At 44.4% G+C, this 27,109-nt stretch overlaps 1 protein-coding gene and 1 pseudogene across 3 annotated transcripts in view; both read left to right on the plus strand.

The window, feature by feature from the left end:
- Tbc1d2b (TBC1 domain family member 2B) overlaps nt 1-27,109 on the plus strand; it is a 75,994-nt gene that overhangs the window by 6,434 nt on the left and 42,451 nt on the right. For 2 of the 3 annotated variants that reach the window (XM_021638700.2, XM_060385537.1), the window contains exon 2: nt 16,029-16,182. In XM_021638700.2, the coding sequence (XP_021494375.1) occupies nt 16,029-16,182 (154 nt within the window). Of the gene's footprint in view, nt 1-8,164; nt 8,188-16,028; nt 16,183-27,109 lie in introns of those variants that run through there. The other variant, XM_060385536.1, reaches the window with a different exon arrangement.
- Nucleotides 18,622-20,607, plus strand: LOC132654785 (small ribosomal subunit protein eS17-like; annotated as a pseudogene).

Genomic DNA, 27,109 nt, shown 5'->3' on the forward strand with positions numbered 1-27,109 from the left:
AGGGCCATGTTTAGACCCAGCTGTGTTCTCTTTGCTTCAACCTGTGGTCTTTGGGTTTATGGCAGGATTTTAATCTTTGTTCCCAAGAGCTGAAGGAATCAGTGATTGTGAAGCAGGGACTGATGAATATTTCCCCCAGCTTGATGTCTGGATCCATTTGGACTGCTGTAACAATGTCCTCTACATTGCGTAGCTTATAAATATCAGAAATGTATTACTCACAGTTCTCGAGGCTGGAAAGTCTGAGCCCAAGGTCTGAGCAGATTTAGTCTGCTGAGAGCTCACTCAGCTTTGTAGGTGATGCCTCCTGGCTGAGTCCTCACATGGTAGAACTTACTAACTCCCTACACTTTCTAAACAATCCCATTGAACCCAGCTCACTCCCTCATTTTTTCCTTGATATAGCTCAGGCTGGCCTTGAGCTCATATGTAGCCTTGAACTTCAGATCCTCCTGCCTTCTCTTCCAAGTGGCAGGATTGTAGGTGTGTATGACATCTGGTTTATGTGGTGCTGAGATTGAGCCCTGGGCTTTATGCATGCTAGGTAAGCATTCTACCAACTAAGCCACATTGGCCCTTTTGCCTTTTTTTTTTTTTTTAAGGCAACAGAATTGTATTCATCAAAGCCTGCTTGATGGATCATGTAGTGTGTATGTACATGTGTTTGTGTGTGTGTGTGTGTGTCTGTAGAACAATACTGTGAGCAATGTGTAATGTGTGACAGTTCCATTGCTATGAGAAAGTACATTCATGGTTCCATCAACATGAGTGCACGCTTTCCAACATGGAGTTCCTTTACAGGAATTTGTTATTCCATAAAGATAAATGTGAGTCCATGCCCACAGATATAACAACAGCAAAAACAAAAGTAATTCTTAAGTCTCTGAGAAGCAAGTAAAGTTGGAGATGGAGCCAGGCACATCCTAGTACTTGGCAGGCTATTTGCTGAGCTTCACCATACAGAGTTACATACTCCTGTGCCAGTGCAACGGCATTCACATCTGAATGTCTTCCAATTCTTCTGCCATAAACTGTAAACGTAGATGGAGCCCGGAGATAAGAGGTGTGACCAACTTTCTAAGTAATAAGGTAGCCATGTGTCAACTCCCAAACACCTCAAAAAACAGGAAGATGACAGTCCTACCAACAAAGCCCAAGTGTTTCTCTTCTGTTGCCAATAGCCTGATTCAGGGTCTTGTCTGGTGACTTAAACTTGCCGTACACCATCTGCCCGTAGGCCTTCCTAACACGTCTTGTTGCAGAGGGGAGAGTACAGTGGTTTCCTAATCGAGCATTAGGAGACCTGTGTTCCAGGCTCAGTTCAGTTTGTTCTTTTATTCCCCGGGATCATTGGAGGAAAGGCACGTTTTCCACGTGCAGGATAAGTAAGTTTTTCTGACATGTGCTAGCCTGAGATGAGGATCTTGGGCCCTGGAATCTGGCTTCCTAAAGGGGAATTCCTGCCTCACCTGCCTGCTGTGTGATGTTGAACAAGAGACTCTAGATAATCATGGATCCTACTTCACCAGAAGTCATTGAAGATAGACAAGTTAACTTCCTGGAAGTGTTTGGACTGTACCTGGGACAAGACTATCATCATTTATAAAATGAAATATTAAGTGAATAAATGGCTAAAGAAAATGTGTCACAGACAGTGAAGTTTTGTTTAGTCTTGAAGAATTAAGTTACGTCATTTGCAGGAAAATGGATTGAGGTAGATAGCACCATGCTAAGCAAAACAATCTAGACTAAGAAGGAAAAAGTGTTGCATCTTCTCTCTATATGAAATCTAGAATTAAAAGATTATATGTATATATATATATATATATATATATATATACAAGACTATATATGTGTGTGTATGTGTAGAAACATACATACATGACTTTGAGAGGTATATGAAACATGAAAGTAGAAAGAGAACCACTTGGGAAGAGGAAGGGAATCAGTGGTAGAGGGACAAAAAAAGAGTAATGGAAGGATGATGGATATACATATATGAAATGTCATAATGAAACCCATTCATTTTATGATACAATGACTATATGCTAACATAGAAAATGTAATGTTTTAAAGTAGACAAGTGCAGAGTTGTAGATATCTCCAACAGTAGTTTCTGAAGTATCTTTGCTTTGTCATGGCTAAGAGTGCTTCCATTTGTTGTGATAGCTTGCAAGGATCTGCCCTGTCCTGAGCTACTCTGCCTGCCCTCCTGAGGCCTTCCTGATGGCCACCTTCAGTAACTGGGAATTCACATTCTTTCCTCCTATGTATACTGCCTCCTATTTCCCCTTCCAAGATAACTGTTTCCTGAGAAGTAGAGGGGTGACTGTGGTGGTTTGAATGAGAATGGCCCCATAGGCTCCTATTTTAATGTTTAGCCCCCAATAGGTAGAACTGTTTGGGAAGGATTAAGAGGTGTGGCCTTGGAGGAGATATGTCACTGGGGGTAGGCTTTGGGGTTTCAAACGCCCGCACCATCCTCAGTTAGCTCTCTCTGCCTCATGTTATCTCAACATGCAAGCTCTCGACCATTGCTCCAGTGCTATGCCTGCCTGTCTGCTGCCTTGCTCCCCTCCATGATGGTCTTGGACTTTATTGAGCCCCAAATTAAGCACTCTCTTTTGTAAGTTGCCTTAGTCATATTTTTGTCACAGCAATAGAAAATTAATTAATGTAAGCACCAAGTGTGCTTGGTATTGACCAAGGGATCTGAGGGGAAAGAAGCATTTAACAGTCAGCCACTGGTTGCAGCCTTCCCATCTCTAGTCAGAGCAGAATATAAATGTTAACCCTCTTCCTCCCAAAAGCAGGGAAGATCACCACTGTTGTAGAAATGATTCTTTCCCTCTGGGAGAGGGAAAGAAGTTGTAATTAGGAATTTGGGGTTCGGAAGTCCAGAGACATCTGAGTGAGATTTTCCCTAAATCCTCACAGGCCAGGGCTCTGCTGGCTTTGGTTTGCTTTCATACAGTACCTGTGGTATGGGCATGGGGAGTTGGGAAGTGGTGATACTTGTAACTAGTTTTCTGTACCCGCTACCAAAGTCACCCAGTTCAGCTAATGCCCTGGGACTAATGAGGCCTTCTGAGGGCAAGAAGCTGAGAGGCCCGGGGAGACTGCAGTGTTCATGACCTACTTGTAGGCACAAGAACCCCTGGGTATGCTGGAGAGTCAGATGGTTGGTCTCCTGATGCAGTCAGATCCTTTCCTAGTCTCTAAGCACCTGATACCAAGTCTGTAGGAGCGCAAGAGTTTCCTGTGTAGTCCACCACTGTGTTTCTAATGCTTTAGGGGGGTGCCAGGTACCCAGGAGATGCTCAGGCTATGTTTGTTAGCTAACAGAATGCTTTGAGCCCTCAGCTTCTCTTGCAGAAAGTGAGCACAGGTGTGAGGGTAGGTTATGTGCTCCTTTTTCATGGTAAATGGAAGGCTGTAGTGTCCATTTATTTAGCAAGTGTTTTTCTATCTATATCATGTTCTAAACATTGTACAACCTTTAATTTTTTTTTCTCTATGTGAACGACTATTTTGCCTGCATTTAAGTATGTGTACCACATGTGTGTCTGCTAAGAAGAGAGCACCAGATCCCCTGGGTCTGGAGGTACAGTTGGTTGTGGGCCGCTGTGTGGGTACTGGGATTGAACACAGGTCCTCAGGAAGAAGAGCCATGCTCTTAACCACTCTCCAGCCCAAGTGTTGTGCATCTTGATGCAAATATATCAGTGAATTTTTTCGTTGATTTAGGAAATATATAGCATTAGAACTTTAAAAATAATTTGTACCTTTAAAAGTAATTTGACACAGGAATTGCAAGAATATTAGAAAGAAGCCATTTTTGTCCACATATGTCAGTACTGTGAGGTAAATACGAAATGTCTGCCCTTTTTTTTTTTTTTTTTTTTTTTTGTGGTTCTGACAGAGTTCTGGCATTTCTCTATAGAAAATGAGGGGGAATACCTAGGATCTGCCTGTATCTGTTCCCCCTCCTCAGGGAGGGTACAGTCACACCTGGACTTGTACTTATGTGCTGGGGATTCAAACTTGGATCCTTATACTTGCACTGCAAGCACATACGTAACACGGAGCCACTTCCCCAGCCTCTGTCTAATTTCATCAAGAAGATTACTTGGAGAAGACAAGCCAGGGGAGTTAGGCTCTGGTGTAATTGTGGAGCTGCTCAAAGACCAAGTACCTTTTGAGTCTGCAGAAATGTCCCAGGAAGATAAGAGTCTGCTCCTTTTAATGAGATTTCATCCTGTGTTTTGCTCACTTTTTGCAGAGATTGTGTGGAAAACAGGAATTAGGGGGAGAAGCAGCTTCAGGAGCTGGATCCTTTGGCCTCCTCTTCCTCCTCTACCTTCTGGGAATAGCAGCCTTTCTTGCAGCAGTGCTGGTCAGATGGAGAGTTACTGGCTGGAGGAGGGCGAGCCAGTGTTATCAGGATGTTGATCTTGGATTAAAGGAATTACTTCTAGGCAGCAGGCCCAGTTTTATTTTCCTTTCCAGCTCTGTGATGTCAAGAAAGACTACTTGCAGGAAGGTGGCTGGCTTTGTGACTATGATTGCAGCCAGCTACTTCCCCAGTCCTGATAGATACCCTTGGCTGGAGTCAGATATCTTCTCTGGCCTCAGGGAGCCTTCCCCAGTGTTTACACTGGAGTGTGATCATGTCACTGTCATTAAATGGCTCTGAGATCTGGAGGAGGTCATTTGGTGTTGGTGTTCTGCCTGTTGTTCCAAAGTCAGAGCTACAGAGGCCTCCAAAGATCAGCCTGCCCTTCCCAGTGTGACTTAGCCTTAGAGCTAAAATCTCCTCCAAATGCCTGGTCCAAGCTGTTAGATAATCCTTATTCCATGTGTATATCCATTATTAGGAAATCAGGCTTATGCTCTTACGGTTTTATACAGATACACACTTGTACATTTAATTATTTTATGTTGGGCATAAGTTGGAGAAGCTTAGTTGCATTCAGTTTGGAAATGGACAGCAAAGATTATAAACCTCCCATTGGAGCTGAGCAAACAGAAGCAGGGATGGAGGTGTGCCCCACCCCTCTCAGGCACCTTTGTGATAAAGTATTCACTCATGGAAGCAGACCTTTGGCTAGAGTGAGTCCTCTAGCCTTAGGAAGGGAACTCCAGTTTACCCAGCCCTCACATGTGTGCTGTTCCAGAGGTAACATGCTAGTAAGACTTTTCCTGTCCTCTGAAAGAATGTAGATTCCTTAGAATAGTGGTCCTGGAAGTGACTGTGTGGAGGAAGTCTCCAGAACTGTCGAAGTGGGGTTCCTGTCCTGGAGATTCTACTGTGCCCTGTAGGCCAATATGGGCCTCAGGACTCTACATTTCCAGTGGACATCCCTGCAGCCTGATCTCTGACCTCTCCTCTCTGCTCTCTGGGTCATAAATGACTGTTCTTTTTGATCTTCTTTGATGGTGGCCATGATGCATGTGTAGAGGTCACAGGACAGCTTGGGAGAGCCAGTACTTTCTTTCTATGACATTAGAGTTCTGGGGATGGAACTTAGATTACCTTCTCTCTGGCCTTTAGTGGTAAAGCAGAAATAACAGAAGTGTGTGGGTGGAAACCAGTGGAGTGTGAGCCCTTTATTCTCAGGTTAGCACTCTGTGGTTTGTAGCTGCAATCATCTTTGCATTCTGGGTTTCTGTGCTCTGGGAGGAGGCAGTGTGGGAGCAGGGCTGTCAAGCAGGCCCTGGCTGAAGCCAAAGGAGTTCTTAATCATCCTGACTTTGGCTCATTTTGCAGTGGCAAAGCCATTGGACTGTAGCTCTCTGGTCACTTGGAGGCTTCCCATGCTCCCTTTCTCTGAAACTGAAAGCACTTGACAGGCTTTGCCATTTTCTGAGGGGAAGAGCAGGCACCAGGAGTGACCTTGTCCTTGCCTGCATCCTGATGAACCTTGCCTGGGTGGGCAGCCTGGGCTGAGAGGCTGTGGTTCAGCCAGCTTCTCACAGGATGGACATGTCTGCAGCACACATGTCTTCCTACTTTCCAGCTCTTCTCTGCTCTGCTAATGGACTTTATTCTAAGTCCATTACCAGTGCTTGCCCCCACCACCCATAGCAGGGTCCCACTGCATCTCAGACTGGCCAGAAACTCACCATGCCGCCCAGACTCTCAGCAGTTTGGGTGAACACTGGAAATATACGTGTGAGTCACTATACCTGACTACCATCTATTATGGTACTAAAGGTACTTTTAATTGCTTTTCTCTCAAGATTTTTTTAAAATATGGGATACCTCACAGATTGGATTGTCATCCCTGCATGGAGCCATACCAGTGTTCTCTGTTGGTCCAGTTTTAGTGTTGGAGCTGCCCAAGCTAGCACAGTGTTTGCTTCTAAAAGCGGACTGTCCCAGTGCTGGGGACAGCAGCTCTTCCCAGCTGACCTCTCACCAGAGTAGGTCAGAAGATGGAAACTGTCCAGCCCTCGAAAAGGAATTAAGTTAGATTTCAGGTAGTTATTTTCATAAGACAGATGAAAATGCTAACTTTAATTAGCAGTTTAAAGACTTAACAAGTGAGAATTTATTGTGTCCCCTAAATACATGGAGTTTGTAAAATTGTATCCTGTTTTCCAAGGAGCAGGCAGCCTAGTGTTGGCTGCCTTGGCCTCTCACTTGGGTTCAAACAGATGATTTCAAAAATCTTCCAAAGGAAAAACACGTATTTTTCCACTAGTATGAAGCCCAGTCCCTTGAGATTGTTTCTAGACTTGTGTGTAATTTTGACACACTCAAAAGAAAAAATTGAAAGCTAAAGTTTGTTAGATTTGGGGTGTTGTCTGCCATCCATATGAACTTGGTTTTGTGTTATCAGGCTTATATTTTTATATTGCATATGAGGAAAGAACCTTAGACATTCCTTGGAAATGAATATATCCTTTCTTAAGTTTAAGAATTGAGTTCTTCCCTTGAGCAGCCATTACAACTTTAAAGAACAGTGGGTGAAACCTTTCATGTGGTTTATGTGCCTGTTCTTCTGTCTGTGGCTCCTGTGTTCTGTTGGCTCTGCCGTATAAATGTGCTGGGATCTAACCCCCTGGGGAGGAAGCCAGAGTCCAATCTCTTAAGCAGATTGGAAGCCATCAACATATAGTGCTTTGGAGAAATGGATGATTGCCTCTGCAGGGGACGTGGCTGGCCTTATAGGTGGGTGCTTCTGAACTGGATTTTGAGGTAGTTAGGTGGGAGCAGAACTGGCCTTGCTCATCCGTATGTTGTGGGGAGGGGAGGAAAAGGTCATGGTCCTGTGGAGGGTGGGCAGTGTGGGCCCTATGCCCAGCCAGATGACTTGGCATTGGAAGACATCCAAGAGTTGTAGACATGGCATGGGTATAACTTCATTGACTAGGGCTAAGAAAAGGAAGACTGGGAACAGCCATCCAGTTGGAGGGCCTGCCACCGAGGCCTGGTTTGAGAAGCTGATTGGGGCATCTGCAGACCTGGTGGGCCTGCTGTGTGGAAGCTGTTGCTGTCTTCTCGGTGTCTGTTTGAACGTGGCCTTATGATTGCTTGTGGCTTTCCATTTCTTTCTATTTCATTTTTAAACATTCATTTTATTTTATTCATCTGAGTGTTTTTGCCTGTTGTATATCTGTGCACCACATATATATGTCTGGTACCCTCAGGTGTCAGAAGAGGATGTTGGATTCCCTGGAACTGGAGTTATGAATGGTGGTGTGCTAGCATGTGGGTGCTGGGAATCGAACCCATGTCCTCTACAAGAACAACAAACACTCTTAGCCACAGCCCTGCTGCTTTCTGTTTCTAAACCCTGTCCTTAGAGTAGAACTGTGGCTGCAAGCATCCATTGAAAGCACCATATGGACTGCTGGTCTTGCTTCCTCAGTCTCAGGGCACCATGCCTGCGGCCCGCAACTGAGGTCTTGTGCACTGATAAGTGCATGGCCTCTGGTGTGCCCCCAACACCCACACCCTTGTGAGGTTTTAAATTGAACTTCAGTGTTGCTCAAGGTCATCAGCCTTTCAGCGTTTGGGAAAAGCCATAGAGGAACTTCTATTTCCTGCAGAAGTACTGAATAATAGGGTTTGGCTTGGGCACACTCATCCTCCTCCTCAAGAGTGGGGCATGCAGACTTGGCCTTGGATTTGACCATGAAGCTGGCAGTGAGAGCGTGGTGAGCACAATGCCCTAGAATGTGAGTGTGGCGCCTATCGACTCAGAACACCACCCTGGAGCAGCATCGTGGTGTGATCTCCACTTCACCAATGAGGCATCCAAGGCCTGGGTGAATGAGTTACTTGCCTTGCCCAGCTATCAGGTGGTGGAGCAGGGATGTGAAGCCAGGTGCTTAGGCTCCATGAGTAGGTATATGATGTTATTTTTGGAGAGTATTGTGGGGGTTAAATGGCTGTGTAGAACAAAAGCTCAATGTGTGATGATTATTTAATTGACAGTGTTACATTGCTAGCATGCCAGTATAGATGACTGGAGAGCCTATACTTTATTCTATTGTTTAAAGGAAATTGGTATATGTATTTGTGTGTAGTAAAATGTTCAAAAAATAAGTACACCAAAGTTTTGAGAGGGACCATTTCTGGTAATGTGGTTATGTTCACCTTATTCTCTTTGAATCCTGAGAGAGAGAGAGAGAGAGAGAGAGAGAGAGAGAGCATTATTACTTGATAATAAAGTCTAAATCTGGGACCAGCAAGATGGTTTAGTGGCTGAGAGCACTTGTTGCTTTCGCAGAGAGCCTGGGTTTGGTTCCCAGCACACACGGTCTGAGCTGAGCAAGGACCTCCCTGCAAAGCTGTGGCAGCCCTAGACTCCACATCAGACTCCGGTTTAGAAGATCTTCAGGCATCTTCTCAGTTTATTTCTGCCATTTTTAGTCACACTGACATTTTCTTTGCTTGCTTACATTGTGGCTTTATAAAGACTTTCTGTTCCAAGAAAATAGAAATACAGGGACGTTTCTTCTATATTGCTTGAGGAAAGACTCAGCCCTGTGACTGTCAGCTTAGGGCCAGCCCCCTAGAGTTGGGGGGAGGGGGTGTTGAGAAGCAGCTAGTGGCTTGCAGTTTGAAGTCTGTCCTTCTCACTGTCCCTTCAGGGCTCATTCCTAAAGGAGTGGCTTATTTTCTGCACCACAGCACAGCTCACAGCTGGGCAGGATCAGGCCCACCAGAAGAGCGGACCTCACTGCTTGCTGTCCACACTTTGCCAAACTTTTTCCTATGGATCTCTCACCTGCTACATAGCTCTGTAACCCCAGCCATCCCTTCAGCTCCTTAAAAATGCTGTAGAAATCTAAGGATCTCTTGCCTCAAGAGGCAGAAGGAGACAAGCAGTTTTAACTATATAGATATTTTCTTGTAACTTAATGGGTTTTTTTCCATTCATTAATCTAGCAAGTTCACTAACTCACTTATCTGATGATTTGTATCCAATTTATTAAATTTCAAATCAAATTTTAGGTAATTCTTCACTATGACAAGTTTCTCATGTAAGTCATTCATGGTGATTTTATTTCTTTCCACATGTTTGACTGGTTGTCAATACCATTATTCAGTAATTAATCTTTTCTCCACTGGTTTGATTTAAACTTAAATGCTCATTTGCATACTTAACCATGTGTTTTGATTTACCAGAAATATATGTTCTTGCTTTAATTATTCTGGCTTTATAATAAGTTTGACTATGGTAGGAAGAGGTCTGTCCCCACTATTTCAGACTGAACTTTACATGTATTTTATCAATCTTGTCATGTTTTGAATTTGAACTAGACTTTTTCAGTCCATAGAATGAAGGATGTCTCAGTTAAATAGCTGGGCTTCCCCCCTCCCCCCCCCAATCTCTACAACTGCTTTATTCAGAATGTAGCCAGTCTGAGAAGCAGTGGATTAACATGCCAAAAAGAGCTGTCTTTTGTTTCACCTCCAATCATCAGGGCATTTTATGTTAATTGTGGTGAGCGTGTGTCTAGTTGTTAGTTGCTAGGTGGGTAGAAGAAAACATTTGCTTTCCGAGTGTCTCAGCGACAGGAGTCAATTAGGTCTTCTTAAGATCTATGTCCCTAACGCCAACTGTTACGATGAGGTCCTGGCCAGTCTCTAATGTACATGCCACTGTTACCTTTTCATCTTTAGGAGGTCTTAGGATCAGTCTCTAGGAATGGGATCAAAGAATTATTATTGTCTCTAAATGTGTGGAGTGAGTTTGTGTTTGAGAGAAAGAGAGAGGGGAGGAGAGAAGGGAAAGAGAGAGACAGAGACATTTACCACATGGTCAGGGGTTTGCACATATGTATATTTTATACAGAGGACAGTATTAGCAGGTATCCTTGGGTGCTTTCTACCTTTTTCTTTTTCCTTTCTTTCTTCTTCCCTCCCTCTCTTTCTTTCTTTCTTTCTTTTTTTTTGTTTGTTTGTTTGGGTTTTTGTGTTGTTTTTGTTTGTTTGTTTGTTTGTTTTTAATTGAGACAGGGTTTCTCTGTGTAGCCTTGGCTGTCCTGGGCTTGCTTTGTAGACCAGGCTGGCCTTGAACTCACAGAGATCTGCCTACTCTACTTCCCTGAATGCTGGGGTTACATATGTACACCACCACCGACTGGCACTGTTTTGCTTGTTTCTGAGATAAGGTTTCTCCTCGGCCTGGAGCAGATTGTACTGGCTGTCCAACAAGCCCCTGGGCTCCTCTTTGCGCTGCCTCCCCATCGATGCAATTACAAGCGTGTGCTGCTGCTGCTTCCCCTTTTGCTTTTCCTTCCTCTTTTTTGTAATGTGAGTTCAGGGGATCAAACTCAGGCCCTCATACTTACAAGACAACAAGCACTTTCTCAACTGAGCCATCTCCCTAGCCCTGTGTATCCAGTTTTCGTAGGTGAACATTCTCAGCCGGAGGGCTGGAGTCCCAGGGAGTGAAAAACCGAGGCAAGGCTGTAGCAAGTAGAGCCTATACTAGCAGGTGAAGCCTCACTCCCTAGCTTTGGTGCTAAGTCCTCTGCCAGGCTCCCCAGTCATGTGTCCTATTTGGTGGGCCCTTACGAGAGGTCTGCTGGAAAGGTTTGCACAGACAAAGGCAAGCAAAGGGCCCAGTAAGTGTTGTTTCATACACTATACATTATACCTGGACTGTCAACATATAAAATGGCCAATAAATTCTTTTGCCACTTCTAGTTTTGTTTTATTTCGTTAAAAAAGTAAATTTCTTCTGAAACCAATATCCTTGGAATGAAATGATTTAGTGTGGTATGATTTTGGACACTGAGTTGAAAGCTGTCTGGGTTGGAGGGAGGTTGGTCCTGAGGTCCATGAGAGGGAACAGAGGGCCAGGACCTGACTCATCGATGTGAGAGTGGGCTTCTGGACTCAGTGCTGAGGTGGCCTAGGCACAGGAACTTGTGGCAGCAGCTGGAGCATCACATGGCACTTCATGGGCAGCTGTCAAGACCAGTTCCTCCTCAACTGAATGAGGCACGCCATGCTTCCTTCTCTGAACGGGCGTTTCATGTCAAGGCCCTTAGAAGCAGTAGATGGCTGCCATGCCAGAATTGTGCCTACACAGCCCTGTCTGCTTCTACCTCTCACAACCATCGAGCTATATAGGAGACAACCAGGGTGGTTTCCCAAGATGATTGTTTTCATCTTTCATGAATCAGTGTTGTATTTCAACTGGCATTGGAGCATTCTTGAGATAGCATCAACAACTGAACCTAGGAAACCAGGCACATATTTGCCCTCTCATCTATGTTCAGGGCACCAAATTCTTAGATCCAATGAGACCAGCAAATTCAGCTTGTGTGTTAGAGAACAAGAGAAAAATTCTTAGATCCAATGAGACCAGCAAGTTCAGCCTATGTCTTAGAGAACAAGAGAAAAATAACTAGCACTTCACCCATTCTCTGGATCATACAGTCTTTCTGCTCCTTCTTTTACATGACTCCCTGAATGTTGGAAGGTGTAAGATAAACATCTCATGTCTTGCTTTGCATTTTCTATAGTCACTTATTTTCAACACTTGGACAGGTTATGAGTCTTTGCAATCACTGCTGTGCGCTGCAAAATATGAAACTTCTCTGACCACAGCTGACAGCACTGTACACATCAACAGACATATCATGTCGGATTAATTCCTAGATTTTCTGTGAATATGTCATATACATGTATGTATGCATACACACGCATGTGCCTGTGGAGGCTCAAGGCTGAATCAGATGTCTTTCTTGATCACTCTAGTTTATCGAGGCAGGATCCCTCACTGAGCCCCGAGCTCACAGATTCTAGCTGGTGAGCCAGCCTTCTCTGGGAAAGAATCCTGTCCCAGCCTCCCCACTGCTGGGATTGCAAGCAGTAATCTCCTTTTCATGGGTTTCACATGGGTTCTCAAGAGTCGAACTCTGATCCTCTTGCTTACACTGCAAGTGGTTTACGCTGAACCATCTTCCTGCCCTCATCTCTAGATTTCTTTTTAAAATGCAGCAAACCCACATTAATCACCATCTCAGGGCAACTTTGCATGCCTGATTGACCACATCTAGGCGGCAGTCCTGGGTTCTATAAGAAAGCAGGCTGAGCAAGCCATGAGGAGCAAGCCAGTAAGTAGCACCCCTCCAGGGCCTCTGCATTACCCCTGTCTCCAGGTTTCTGCCCTAGCTTTCCCTGTGATGGACATGTAAGCTGAAATAAGCATTTTCCTCCTGTTGCCTCTGTCTAAAACACTGTATTCTAAAATTTCCAAGCCCTCGGGTGGTCAGGTCTTAATCTATGACTTCCTTTTCCCTCCCTTCACCTAAGCTGTGTGCCTAGGGGTCCTTTAGAGAGCTGTTACCTCACCTGTGCCGTTTCTCAAAGCTCTCCACCTCGAGTAGAAACAACTGATTGGTTTTCTTTCTTCCCAGTGGGCAGGACTCCAGTTCTGATAGCTGACTGGTGCTCAGTAAAGGTTGTTGAATGAGTACATGAAAGGAGTGCTTGGCTGATAGTTGAAAGAATTTTCCATAAGTGCTCAGAGATACTGTAGTACTCTGTTTTCTTTACCTGGGCCCAGGTATGCAAACGTTAGCACAGAAGAGCCCAAGGCTAGAGTCAAGCCTGGCATTGTTGTAGAGAACACCTGTTTGCCATGCATTACCTGGGAAGCCCTGTGTCTGAAGTCTGGAGTCCCCACAGTTGTGACTTAGCATTTTTCTTCTTGCAGGAGGCCAACCTGGAGCTAAGTGGCCAACGCTGCGTTTATTTGCAGCTCAGTCCATAATTTGGTTCCCTTGTATCTTGATTATATGTGCATATACATATGTGTGATGTGTGTAGTATATGCACATTTATGTTTGTGGGCTTACATGCTTGTGCATGTACTGAAGGAGGACATTAGATGTTCTACTCTATCACATTCTATCTTATCCACTTGAGAAAATGGGTTTCTTACTGACTAGACCGGTAGCCAGCAAGCTCTCTTGATTATCCTGTCCCCTCTGTCATGGTGCTGGGGTTTCAGGCAGTCATAAATGACTATGCCTGGCTTTTTACATGGGTTCTAGAGTTTCGAACTCAGGTCCTCATGCTAATGCAGCAAGAACTCTTACCTGCTGAGCCATCTCCTCGGCCCTCAATTGATTTACTTTTAATGTACTTATATTACAGAGTGAAATTCACTCTTCAGATATGTGGTTCTATGGGCTTGGACCAATGCATACAATCATGACTCTACCATAACTGTTGTAATATGGGATAATTCTATCATCCCTGTTTCTCTAGTTTTGCCCCTTTGTTGACAGTTCCTATTTCATTCTCAAGCCTAGAAACCCCACGTTTGTTTCTGTCCTTCTAGGTTTGCACTTTTTTAATTGTTTGAAGACATAATATGTGACCTTTGTGATCTGGCTTCTTTCGCTTAGCAATATGTATATAATATTCACATGTTCTGTAAATCCATAGTTTGCTCCTATTGTTGTGTATTTATGACAGAATGTTTATCCACCCCTCAGATGATGTGTGGTGATTTGGGGTTGTCGGCAGTTTGGGGCAGCTGTGAATGAAGCCTCTATAATGTTCACACACAAGCTTTTGTGTAAACATACTCTTTATTCCTCTTGGGCCTCTGTGAGAAGTGAGGCCACGGTGCCACTTGATGATTGTACAGTTAACTTTATAAGGAGCTGCCAAGCTGTTCCTTAAAGTAGTTGCATCGCTGTCTGCGTCTGTCACAGCTTATGAAAGCTTAATTGCTTTATACCTTTGCTGACACTCGGTACTACAAAATAAAATATTAACCTTTCTAAGCTGAGTACAGTAGACATACACATAATCTCAGAAGTTTGGAGCCTGAGGCAGTATGGTCATAGGGACTTCAAGAGCAGCCACAGCTACATAGAAAACCCTGTCTCAGAAACTGAGGGAGCAGCTAACACCGATGCTAACGGGGTGTGGCAGCTGCTTACACTGTGCGGTTTTCTCTGAATACTCCCAGGTGGTGGCAGAGTTTAAATGTGACTGGCTGTTTGGCGAGTACACTGTCCCTGCTTACTTAGATTGGGTTTCTTGAGGTGGAATTTTTATAAGTTTAGAGCAGAAGAGCAGGGGACTTGCCCGTCCTTCCTAAACTCTTGGAGGAAAGTGTTAGATGCCATCATTCTCCAAGCTTAAATTTCAACACAATTTCTTACCCATTAGGTTAAAATCCTCATGTTAGAATGGCTGTTTGATCACAAAGCAAGAGCTACTAGTCTATGACTGAACTGTGTGTGTGTGTGTGTGTGTGTGTGTGTGTGTGTGTGTGTGTGTGTGTCTGTGTCTGTGTCTGTCTGTCTGTCTGTCTGTCTCAAGTATTATTGTGCTTCTGCGCATCTGTGATGTGTGTGAGAGAGTGCTTACATGCAGTGGTGCAATGGACAAATTTTGGGAGTTGGATCTCTCCTTCCAACTTTATGTGGGATCAAACGGAGATCTCCAGGCTTACCTGGCTTCACCTGCTGAGCCATTCTGCTGCTCTTGCCTTACTTTAAATATATATATTCTTTGACAAGTTCATATATGCGTGTATATGTGTATAGACAGTGAGTTTAGTCATCTTTGCCCCGGCGGTTCTCTTCCCCCTCCCTCTCCTGCTGAAACCCTTCTTCATGTCTCTTTGTGTGTGACCCACCAAGTTTAGAGTTACTTAGGTGAGCACGGGCAGGAGATTATTTACTGGAGCAAGCGCAACTTCTCAGTGACTGCACCTCTGAGGAAAGCCCCAGTAAGTGTGGGGCCTCATGAGCCCCACCATCCATGTCTTTTTGTGGCATCTTTCCTTAGGCTCTGGTGCTTAATGTTCTCTCCACCCCCTCTTCAACATACGATGCTGTCTGAGCCAGAGGGTGATTCAGATATTCTGTTTAGGGCTGAGTACAGCCCCATCACCAACTCTTGGTATTTTGGACAGCTGTGCTCCCTCATTAACTGCCGCCCACAGCTGTAGGAAGTTTCTCTGACCAAGGCTGAGAGCTGCACTAATCTGCAGGTATACATATGAGTGTTTGGAAGGCAGTTTAATATATGTGCAAAACAATAGTAGTAGATTCCTTTCTGGGGCCTATGAGTGCCGCAAGGGGCTCTTGACTAGGTTTATAGTACTCAGCATGGGTTCCCCACTGTGGAGCAGGCCTCAAAGCCTAACAAAAAGTAGTTGGTTACACCTATTGTAATCATGCCAGAGTTGTACCAGTAAGCCTATTGTACCTTTCAGGTTGGTGGTGTACCTCTCGGGGGTCACATCTGGATAACACTGTTGATGGCTTTTCTCCCAAGCTGCCTGGCTCAGAAAAAATGAAAGCTAGAAAGCAGGAAGAATGCTTCGGCTCTGTTCAGCTTCATTTCTGTGTATCTAAAGCGTGTAGTTGGTTTTTCAGCAGCAAGGTCTTACGATTATGTTCTCCTAGGCAACCTAGTTGCTGTCGCCTTAATCTGCTCTCTTCCATATGCACAGTTTGTACACAGACGGTTTTTAGCCCTTTATTTTACTGGTGGTTATAACTATGCTTCCTCTCCCTCGTTCTAGGCTCCTAATCGTGAGCTCATGACTTACTGGCTACAGGAGCTTCAGCAGAAAAGATGGGAGTATTGCAACAGCCTCGACATGGTGAAGTGGGACAGTGGGACTTCCCCAACTCTAGGGGATTTTCCTAAGGGGCTTGTAGCCAGAGACAACACAGGTAAGACACAGGTAGAAGGTTCCATATCTGTTCTTTCAGGTAGATAGCTGTTTGACACAGCAACTCAAATTAGCAGTGGGTGAAAATGAACTCAGAGTGAAAACAATGTTAATCCTTTATGAATGTACTGCAGTCCATAATGCCAAGTGCTCCAGGGACAGCCATTTTCAAGCTAGTACTAGCCTGGGTGGCCAGGCAAGGATCCAAGCATATTTGACTACAAGGCTAGCCCACTTCCTGCCATAATTAAAGATGAGGTACACTCACTTATGTATTCATTGTATTCATGTTTGGACCAACTTTCTGAAGCTTTGTATTTTGAATGTGGCATTCCATTGGTTATTTTCTAGTATTCTTAGGAAGGCTTTAACAGCCAAGCACTGATTCTGTTTTATTCCAGTTTCATGGCATTTTCATAGGTTCTAGTAAGTCCTGGCCATTAGCACCCAAGTGAGAATGTGCTTTTATACTTGAAAAGCAAAATCTAGACACCATGATCTTCTCATGACTGTTAATTGTATTGAGCCCTCTAGAAAGAATGAGTCAGTTATTTGCAAACCATCTTACTGACCTACCTCTCCCCCTCCAAAGGCTATAGGCTGAGGCTGCTTTTTGTGGCATCCGTCTGTTAGCTTGTTACAACAAGCCTGGAGCTCCTAAGCCCTGAAATGAGCTCTAAAATGGCCAGGGCATTGTATTAGCCACTTAAAATTATATTTGCACACGTGTGTGTATGTGTGCCCCTGTATGTGGTATGGTGAGAATATATAAAGGTCAGAGGACAACTTTCAGGTATCACTTTTCTCCTTTTACCATGTGGGTCCCGGAGATGAATCCAAATCATATCATATCCTCAGCAACAAGCACATTTACTCACTGAGATATCTTGCCAGGCTTGTACTAGCATTCCTAGTTTTTATTTTGTTTTGTTGGTTTTTTGGGTTTTTTGTTTGTTTGGTTGGTTGGTTTGGTTGGGTTTTTTTGTTTGTTTGTTTTTTGGTTTTGTTTTTTATTTTTTTGAGACAGGATCTAACTATGTAGCCTTGTTTAGCCTGAACTCACTATGTAAACCAAGCTAACTTTAAACTCATAGAGATCTGCCTCCCTCTGCCTCTGGAGTGCCAGGATTAAAGGTGTGTGACACCGTGCCTAGCCTGTACTAACACTACAAAAGAATGCGCATTAAAATTGAAACCACCACAAGGTTTGTTGTAGCACTTCTGTGGAAAGTTGTGGTCTGCACTCCATAAAGCATGTGAGACCCTCTGCTCAGCTAAGCAAGAGAGTGACATGTGGTCTCTGAGCACATAGTAGCTGCTTTCTCTGGACTCAGTCACTATCTTACACTCTCGGATTTGCCAGCCTTGCTTTTCCCAGTTAGGTGTTTTTTTTTAGTAGACTGTCTATCTTGTCAGTGAGAGGATATTGCATGTTTGTACCTGTGGATGTTTTTCTAGGAACCCTTGTCATGGAGTCTTAACACTCTAATTTTCCTAAGAGTGGAGAGGAAGCCTTTATATTCAAGAGCATGGCCCCTTCTGGTTTAGAAGTGGCTTACTGTTTCCTGAGGCACGGTTTTTTTTTTAATTAATTAATTTTTATTTTCATTCTTTTGAGGCAGATTCTGTAGGCTAGCCATGGACTCCCAATCCTCCTGCTTCAACCTCCCCGTGCTAGATTACACGTTTGTACTACTACATTGGTTTATGGGACACTGGAATATGGTATGCAAGCACTGTATCAACTGAGCTGCATCTTTATTTTTGTTTTGTTTTGTTGTAGATTTTTGAGAGAGTCTCATGTAGCCCAGGCTAGCCTCAAACTCACTTTGAAACTGAGTGATGACCTGAAACTCCTAATCCTCCTGCTTCTGCTCCTAGCCAATAGACTGAAGTATTCAGAAGCCACCATTAGTGTTCTTTCCATGAGAAGAAGCTCTGTATCAGTTTCAGGATCACTCGGGACCCTGGAAAGAAACTATAAAGCCACGTAGAGCCTCCATGCTGGTGGCTTATGCCTTTTTCACTAAAGATACTCCATTTGCTTTCACTCTGGGGACATAGATCACTCCTCTCAAGCAAGGACTCAGATGTGTAGCTGAAAGGGGGGCAAACTGGAAGCACCTAGTCTTGGAGTCCCTCTGTTATGTCTTTCCTGCCTCCTTGCAAACCAGAATGGTTAGGTTGGGAAGCCAGAAGAAGCATCTTTAGCTAACATTTGGTTCCCTTTTCTGGTTTGGGGATTCTAGCTATGGGAATTTAGTTTGTGCCATGCTATTTGTTCATTCAACAAGTGCCTGAGGTGGGCCCAAATTTCTCCCCTCAAGTGTCCCCATCAGCCAGAATGTTTATGCAGAGACATGCAGGAAGTGTCAGCGAGGGGAAATGTGGGGCAACCTGGGCCCTTCGCAGGGTTGTTGGGGGACTCTCTAAGGACACGATGGCCAGGATTCAGCCAGTAAAGGGACAGAAAGGGAGATGAAATGGAAGAGTCAGAGAAGAGCCCTTTCCACACTGCTGCAGGTCAGTAGGGCTGCAGGGGTCAGCCAAGCCAAACCTGGAGGCCCAGCCAGCCCTGGAACAAACTGGGAGAGCCTACTGGCTGGCTTAAATGTGAGATTTTCACCTAAAGCACAGTGGAGTTTTGAAAATGGTGTGTATAGAAATGACTAACCTTAAATAGCTTCGAAATTCTAAATAGCTTTAAAACCCATAGCTATCTAAAAAGCGAAAAATTCTAGAGTAGAGCTCTTTTACTGAGATCCGTCAACATAGGCCGTGTGGGCACCAAGGCTGTGAAGAAGGCAGTCCAGGTCATCATTGAGAAATACTACATATGCCTGGATAATGACTTCCACACCAACAAGTGTGTGTGCAAGAGCTTGCCATTATCCCTAGCAAGAAACTCCACAACCAGATAGACAGCTGTGTCATGAATCTAATGAAGTGGGTTCAGAGAGGTCCTGTGAGAGGAATCACTATCAGGTTGCAGGAAGAAGAGAGAAAGAAGAGATACTTATGCTCCTGAAGTCTCAGCTCTAGCTCAGGAGATCATTTAGGTAGATCCAGACACCAAGGAAATGCTAAACCTTGGATTTCGGTAGTCTCTCCAACTTGCGGGTCACTCATCCTACAGTTGGGATGAATTTCAAAACACCATGTGGAGCTGTTTAAATCTGTTCTGTCATATTTTCAATAAATACGAAAACAAGAAAAAAATTCTAGAGTAGAAAGTCAAGAAGACTGGGGGCTGGCAAGATGGCTCAGTGGTTAAGAATGTTTGTTTCAAGAAATCATGAAATTTGCAGCAAATGGTGGGATCTAGAAAAGATTATCCTGAGTGAGATATCCCAGAAGCAGAAAGACACATGGTATATACTCACTTATAAGTGGATACTAGACCTATATAAGATAGGATAAACATACTAAAAATCTGTACCCCTAAAGAAGCTAAACAAAAAGGGGGATCCTGGGTAAGATGATCAATCCTCACTCAGAAAGACAAATGGGATGGATATTGGAAGAAGGAGAGGACAGGACAGGACAGGAGCCTACCATCGAGGGCCTCTGAAAGACTCTACCTAGCAGTGTATCAAAGCAGATGTTGAGACTCATAACCAAACTTTGGGCAGTGTTCAGGGAATCATATGAAAGAAAGGGGAGATAGTAAGACCTGGAGAGGACAGGAGCTCTACAAGGAGAGCAACAGAACCAAAATATCTGGGCTCGAGGGTCTTTTCTGAGACTAATACTCCAACCAAGGTCCATTCATGGATATAACCTAGAACCCCTTCACAGATGTGGCCCATGGCAGCTCAGTATCCAAGTAGGTACTGTCTCTGACATGAACTCAGTGGCTCTTTGATCCCTGCCCCCCCTTCAAGGGAGTAACATCCTTGCCAGGCCACAGAAGAGAACATTGCAGCCAGTCCTGATGAGACCTGATAAGCTAGGGTCAGATGGAAGGGGAGGAGGACCTCCCTATCAGTGGACTTAGAGAGGAGAAGGAAGAAGGGAGGGTAGGATTGGGAGAGAATGGGAGAGGGCTACAGCTGGGATACAAAGCAAATAAAACAATAATTAATATAAATAAAAATTTAATTTTAAAAAAAGAATGCTTGTTGCAGGAAACCAACAAAGCAAAAAAAAAAAAAAAATCTGAGCCCAGGGAGTCCTGCAGAGACGGGATGCACCAACCAAGGACCATACATGGAGAGGAACTAGACCCCCTGCTCAGATGTAGCCGATTGGCAGCTCAGTGTCCATGTGGAGCTCCGAGTAAGGGGAGCAGGGGCTATCTCTGACATGAACTCAGTTGCATGATTGTTGATCAACTTCCCCCTGGCAATGCAGTCTTGCCACACCACAGAGAAAGAGGATCCACACAGTCCTAAAGAGATTTGATAAGCTATGGACAGATGGCAAAGGAGGAGAACTCCCTAGGGGAAGGGAATGGGAGAAGATGGAGGGAGGGTGGGACTGGGAGGAGTTGAGGGAGGGGTCTTCAATCAGAATATATAATGAATTAAATATAATGAATATTTAATGAAATATATAATGAATAAATATATAATATAAAAATAAAAAGATAAATATATATAAATAAAAATATATAATATAAAAATAAAAAGCAAGATAAGGGAAAAAAAAAAAAGAATGCTGGTTGCTCCTCCAGAGAACCTCAGTTTGTTCCCAGCAACCATGTCAGTTGGCTCACAACTACCTGTAATCCATTTCCAGGGGATCCAGTGCCCACTTCTGGTCTCTGTGAGCACCTATACATACATGGCATATACACAATGACATACACACATAAGTCTTTCTAAAGAGAAGGCTGTGTTTCAGCCTTCATTTCATCGTCAGAGGGAGAAACTAAAAGATAAATTTTGTGGTTATATAGCAGTGTCCTGTAATATTCTGTAGCCATGCTATGGTTAATGGCCCACCTTAGCTTGAATGAAAGATGACTGGTTTTCATAACACTGATTTGCGTGAAATATAAAACTTGTCCTACTGTTGTCCCCTAGTCACCCAGTCACCTCTCCCAGCTGAACACTTTCATCTCTAGTCTGAGTGTCCACCCATCATGACCCTCCAGGCACCCAAAGTCAGCATGGAGAAGGCCAGAAAGAATTTACACTTTGCATGGAGAGCCAAGTGTTAATCTTGGAAGGTGATCCTGCCTGGAAGCCTTGTGGGCCTGGCTTGAAGGCTTTGATATCTACTGGTCGTCGGGCTCTTAGCAGGCCACTTACCACGACTACAGGAGTACACTGTGGCGTGCAAGTGAAGTGTGGCCACTGTCCATATTGCAAGGATTGAAAGGAAAAGCTCATTGCCAAGGGTAGAGAAAATACCCACGCGCGCGCACACACACACCTGATAATGTGGTTATGAATAGGTGTTTCACTGCATTTAATAGGAAACTGGATTAACAAGAACATTATTAATTTTTCTCACAGACAGGTCAAAGCTAGAGCTCTCCATCCTCAGCCACGTCCAACTGGCCCATTCTTAGGACTAACTTTCTGACTCTTGCTCACTGTCTCCTCATATCGCAGGAGGACGCTTCCACAGAAGCCTTCAGCTTCTTATTAGCAATGACTCTCACATGGCTATTCCTCGTGTCTATATCAGATCCCTGGAAGGGAATAGGGGGAGCTGAGTACTTCAGCTGGGCACATGGCCGTTAAGACCATAGGCTCCTGAGAAGCTGGCATGAACAGCTGCTTGTGAGCTGGCACCGGCGCATAACTGCCTGTGTTTCTATATTTTGTGCCTTTATAGTAAGGTTTTTCAGTTTTCAGTCAGGCGTTAAAGAGGGGGGTGACTTTGTGTCTCTTTATGTGTTCTGTTATTCCTTCACAGCCTGGCTTCTAAGATGTGCCTCAAACACCGTTCCCCATTGTCTGTTGGATAAGGACCTAGCTTCAAATTATTACTTTGGAAGGATGCAGAACAACTGTCTACATGTAGAGATCTTTATAGCCTTTAAGAATCAAGGGTCTGCCTGCAGGTTTTCATAGCATTTGAGAATCCACATACTTAATATGGAATCTAGATGTCCAGTCCACTTGTTTACTTCATTCTTGGTAGGACCTGGCTCATGGCAAGACTTCTTGGGAATCAGCCATGTGAAAATACTTACCACCCTATCTTCTCTGCCCCGCACCGTGTGAGTTAGTCCAGGGGAGGTGACTGTACCTCAGGCAGGCTGCCTTTATATGGGTGGTATTTCGTAAGAAAATTGTGAAAACAGCTTGAGGTGACCACACACTTCCTCTGTAGATGCACAGCACCTCCTGTAACCGTCACACCTTCTGTGGCTCCCTGAGAGCAGGAGGACTCAGCAGCATGGGCAGGGGTCCCTCTAGGCCAGTGGGTCTCAACTTTCCTAATGCTGCGACCCTTTAATGCAGTTCCTTGTGTTGCGGTGACCCCCAACCATCAACTTTTTTTTGTTGCTGTTTCATAACTGTAATTTTGCTACTGTTATGAATCATAAGGTAAATATCTGATATGTAAGATATCTGATAGTTGGCCCCTGTGAAAGGGCTGTTCAACACCACTACCACCACAGAAGGGGTCGTGGCCCACAGGCCGAGAACCACCTTTGGGCTGCAAGGAGGCCTATGGGTGGGCAGAGAGCTACCACTAGCACCGCAGTAGTCATGCTCCGTCCTCTAATGCCACAGTCCTGTGCAGTGATCACAGTTGTGTCTCTGTTACCCTGTTTGTGAAATGCTATGAAATACCCTGCAGTATTTTACATATGAGCCATGGTGGTCAGCAGTGTTGTCTCTAAGAGGCTTGTATTGCCATGGTTCAGCACATCCCAACATCCCCTTAAGGAAACAAGATGTTCTCAGAGCCAGGTTCTTTGGAAGTCAGGCTGTGGGCGAGAGGGCAAGGGGGAGATGATACATGGAGTGAAAATCCAGCTCTGTGTGCAGGAGCCTCTGGAAGCCCGGAGGAGGAACCTTTGAAAGGAAACTGCCCGGGACTGGCCAGGGTTTGGTCCCATGGAAGTATCTGGAACCTGGCTGTAGGTTTGAGTCTGTACAGGTGAAGGCAGGGGTTCCACGACTATAGATGGCAGCTGGGGCTGAGATTGCTGAAGAGCAGGGAGGAATGGGAGTGAATCGACAGAAGCTGAGTCTGGTATACCCCTCCTAATTCAGAGGACTTAACAGGAAACAGCAGGAAGAGAGAAGCCAGGAGGAACCATAAGCATCAGTTCATTGAGAACTGTGAAGGCCTCTGCCACCTCCTGCTTTGTTTCCTCAGCCCACAGGAAGCCATTCTTGCCTCATAACAAGAATGTCATTACTGTCATTAGGCATTCAGCCAGCCATGCTACCCATTTCACTTGAGCCGTTCTGTGGCTAGGTGTTAGTTATTTGATATCAGTGAATCAGGTCTCAGGCTATGTTTTAGGGGGGAACATGGACAGATGGTCCATCCTTGACTTAGGCACATAGGCTGGTCCAACCTGGGGGCTCTCAGAACCCCGTGGCCTGTTTCACCATGGAAACGGCAGTTTTACGAAGATAACCCTGCTCCTTCTGGCTACTCACCCCTTCCCAATCTAGATCGAAACTCAGTTTCATTCAAAAGTCTTTCGGCAGCTAGGATGGTAGCTCTGTGGTGGAGTTCTGTCTTTTAGCACAAGATCCTAATCCTCATTAAGTGTATCCAGTTCTTCCCTACCTACTATGGTGATGCCAGTTCCTTGCTCTCCAACACTGGAGTGGGGTGAACGGCCATCTCCCAGTGTTCTTCCCCATGGAAACTCTCTGGGACATGCATGTTCTTTGCTGCGTACAGGGGTCTCTGGCAAGGTGAGTGTAGGCACTCCAGTGGGAGAGCTTTGACTGGAAACTGAGCATTTCAGGGGAGCAGAGACTGCCTCCGGTCACTGACATCCAAGGGCTTGCCATGGAATAGAGCCCGGGAAGGGCAGAGTCGCAGTCTAAGCTCCTTCCAAGGTTTCATCAGGCACGGAAAATGCCTAAAAAGAACAGAGGACACCTTCCAAGGCAGATTTTCTTTCCCACTGCAGTTGCAAGACAAAGGACATGGCCTAAGCAGCCCCACCCCTATTCTTCCATAGGCTCCCTACACCCTAATGTTAGGGCGCACACTGAAGAGAAGCCGGCAGCTCCACAAAAACAGACAAAAACAAACTGACACTGCAATAACCATAAAAATAAACTGGGAGCTGGAGAGATGGTTTAGAAGTTAAAGACACTTGCTACTCTTCAAAAGAACCTGATTTCAGTTCCCAATACCCACATGAGGTTTCATAACCATCCGTAATTCCAGTTCCGAGGGAATTGATACCCTTTTCTGATCTCCATGGGTATCAGGCATACACATAGTAAACATACTTATGCAGATAAAGTACTTAAACACATAAAAATTAATAATCAAATAAATAAATGAATATACATACTCAGCTAGGAAATTGCTTTTTTTCTTTTTTTTTTTTCCCCAGGTAAAGTGGTAACTTTCGGAGATTGTTTCTAAACAAGTCCCAGTAGAAATAATTTTTGCAGTGTGTTCTTCCATGATCTGCCTGAAGACCCTTTCTGCCCCTCCCCTCCCCCTCCTCTAAAGTCCTTCCTGGGTGGACTGTGGGTTGCTGCAAGCCGTAGGGGTTTTGTGGTAATAGGTAGCTCACCACATCCGAAGGTGACAGCCCCTGCTCCTGAGGGGCCTCATGACGTCACTGCCAGCCCACACAGGATACTGCACCTGCTGACTGTAGCAAGGAGCTCAGTTGGTTGCTTACTTCCTGGCTAGGCTTAGAACTGCCGTGCTCTTACTCAAGCTGGGCCTGTAGGAGACCAGCCTTCAGGAAGTCTGTGGGACAGCGCTGCCTTCCTCTGAAGTAAAGTGTAGAGCCTCCATCTCTATGAGCCCGTGGACTAACGCTAGTACTTGGGGATGGTGAGTGCTCGCTGTTTTGGCTGTGAGGTTCTGAGCAGCGTCTCCTCTGCTTCCTAGCCTCTGACCACTGCCAAGGCAGGTGACTGTTATCCCTGGCTCAGGGTTTTAGTGTCCTGACACAGTAGATAAAGTTTGGGCTGAATTAGTGGTATGTGAACTTTTTCGATTTTGCTTATTAGATACTCTTTCCAAATGAAGTCTTAAAGGGGACCGCAGCATTTAAGTGCAGAGGGCAACTCTGCCTACCCCTCTCCCTCTCCAGCAGTCCCCAGATGTCTCCTGTAACGCTTAAGCCCAGAGTGAGGGTCTGACTACCAGGACTTTATGTGTTCTGTGGTGACTGGGAGCTTTCCATGCTGACCTTCCTGAAAGAATTCTCCATTAGGGTAACAGCTCTGTGTCATTGGTACTATTCTCTTAGTGCTTAAGACATGATAACATACACATAGCCTGTGTCTTGTTCCCCCTGACAGAAAGCAGTCCCTTATTCCTGTCACACTCAGGATACTTTCAGTGGAGCCTTTTCCACTGACACAATAGTCAAGGTGGTGAGCTGCCTATAAAGTGAAAGCCCATGCAAAGGATTCCCAAGTGGGACATCTGTTTCTAAGAATTACTGCTGTCCAGGATATCTTGATCAGTCTTTTGTGGAGACCAGTCCTAAGCAGCCCTTGGGTATGCTAGTCCAATTAGAAACTAATTTTCTTCTTGGCTGTCGGTGGCTAGCAGTTCTACTCTAATTGTGTTTTTGTATTAATATTGTAAATATTTTGTTAAAAAGACATGTTGCAGGATATTTGATCACATTCTGAACCCTGAGATTGTGAACTAGAAAAACCTGTTGTTGTGGTGTGGCTCAGCCCTAGTACACACCTTTAACCCAAGAGCTTTCTGTAAACAATAGCTAAGTAAAGCCAACCAAATGTCAAGAGGTGGAGCAAACAACCAGTTCACAGGGAGTAAACATATGAAAACACAGGAAGGAGGGACGATGTAGAGAAGGAGAAAGGGCTTTTTCTCCTTCTGGGACATCGGTTGAGTAGGAAGGTCAGCTGGGTGCTTTCTCTGCCTCTCTGAGCTAGTAGGCTTTTACTCCAGAATCTGGCTCCTAAGTCTATATTGGTAAAATCAGACATTTGGGATTTTGTTTCAAAACAACAAAGACATGTAGACCAAGTTGATTATCATGAAATAACATGAAGTTCTATTAGCAAACATTCCTGTTCTCAGACGTTACCACTGGGAAAAATACAAAATGTTTAGATTGTAGAATGGTTTCTTTAAACATGATGCAAAATGAGTAACAGTATTATCTTCATGTCTGGTAGATGGCTTCATCAGTTACTGTATTATTTTATAACATTTTATTTCCTACCCATACCTGCTTTTATAATTTTGAAATGATTAGCATGTTATTTGAAGCAAATATTATTTAAGCTGTAAATGTTATTTTTAGGTAAATCCTGGGCATTGTAGTATTTCAAGCTGGAACATCTTTAGATGTTGCATTTTATACAAAAGAATTTTATTTATGTGTATGAGTGTTTGGCTGGGGGCAGGGCGTGGTGTGGTGTGTTTGGGTGCTACATGACTGCAGTACCCCTTCCAAGCCAGAAGAGGGCATCACATCTTTTGGAACTGGAGTTAACAGACAGTTGTGAGCTGCCTTGTAGGTGCCAGGAACTGAACTTCAATCCTCTTAACCACTGAGCCAACTCTTCGGTCCCCAAAGCTTATATTTTAAAGAAAAGTTTTGAACTTGAGTCATATTTGGGTATCAGTGCTTTTACCTGTGAGTTTACTGAGCTGTTAGGCTGTGAGAAAACTTATCTCATTGCCGTCACAGTTTATACATACTAGAAAACATTCATATCCATAATATCTATTTTCCTAGAAGAAATGAATAAATAGAGTATACAGTGCTGATTCACACTTTACTATTTTAAACAACACTTTAATCTTGGAAATTTTTCCTT

This window comes from Meriones unguiculatus, chromosome 6 (assembly GCF_030254825.1).
Source record: "Meriones unguiculatus strain TT.TT164.6M chromosome 6, Bangor_MerUng_6.1, whole genome shotgun sequence".
Lineage (NCBI taxonomy): Eukaryota > Metazoa > Chordata > Mammalia > Rodentia > Muridae > Meriones > Meriones unguiculatus.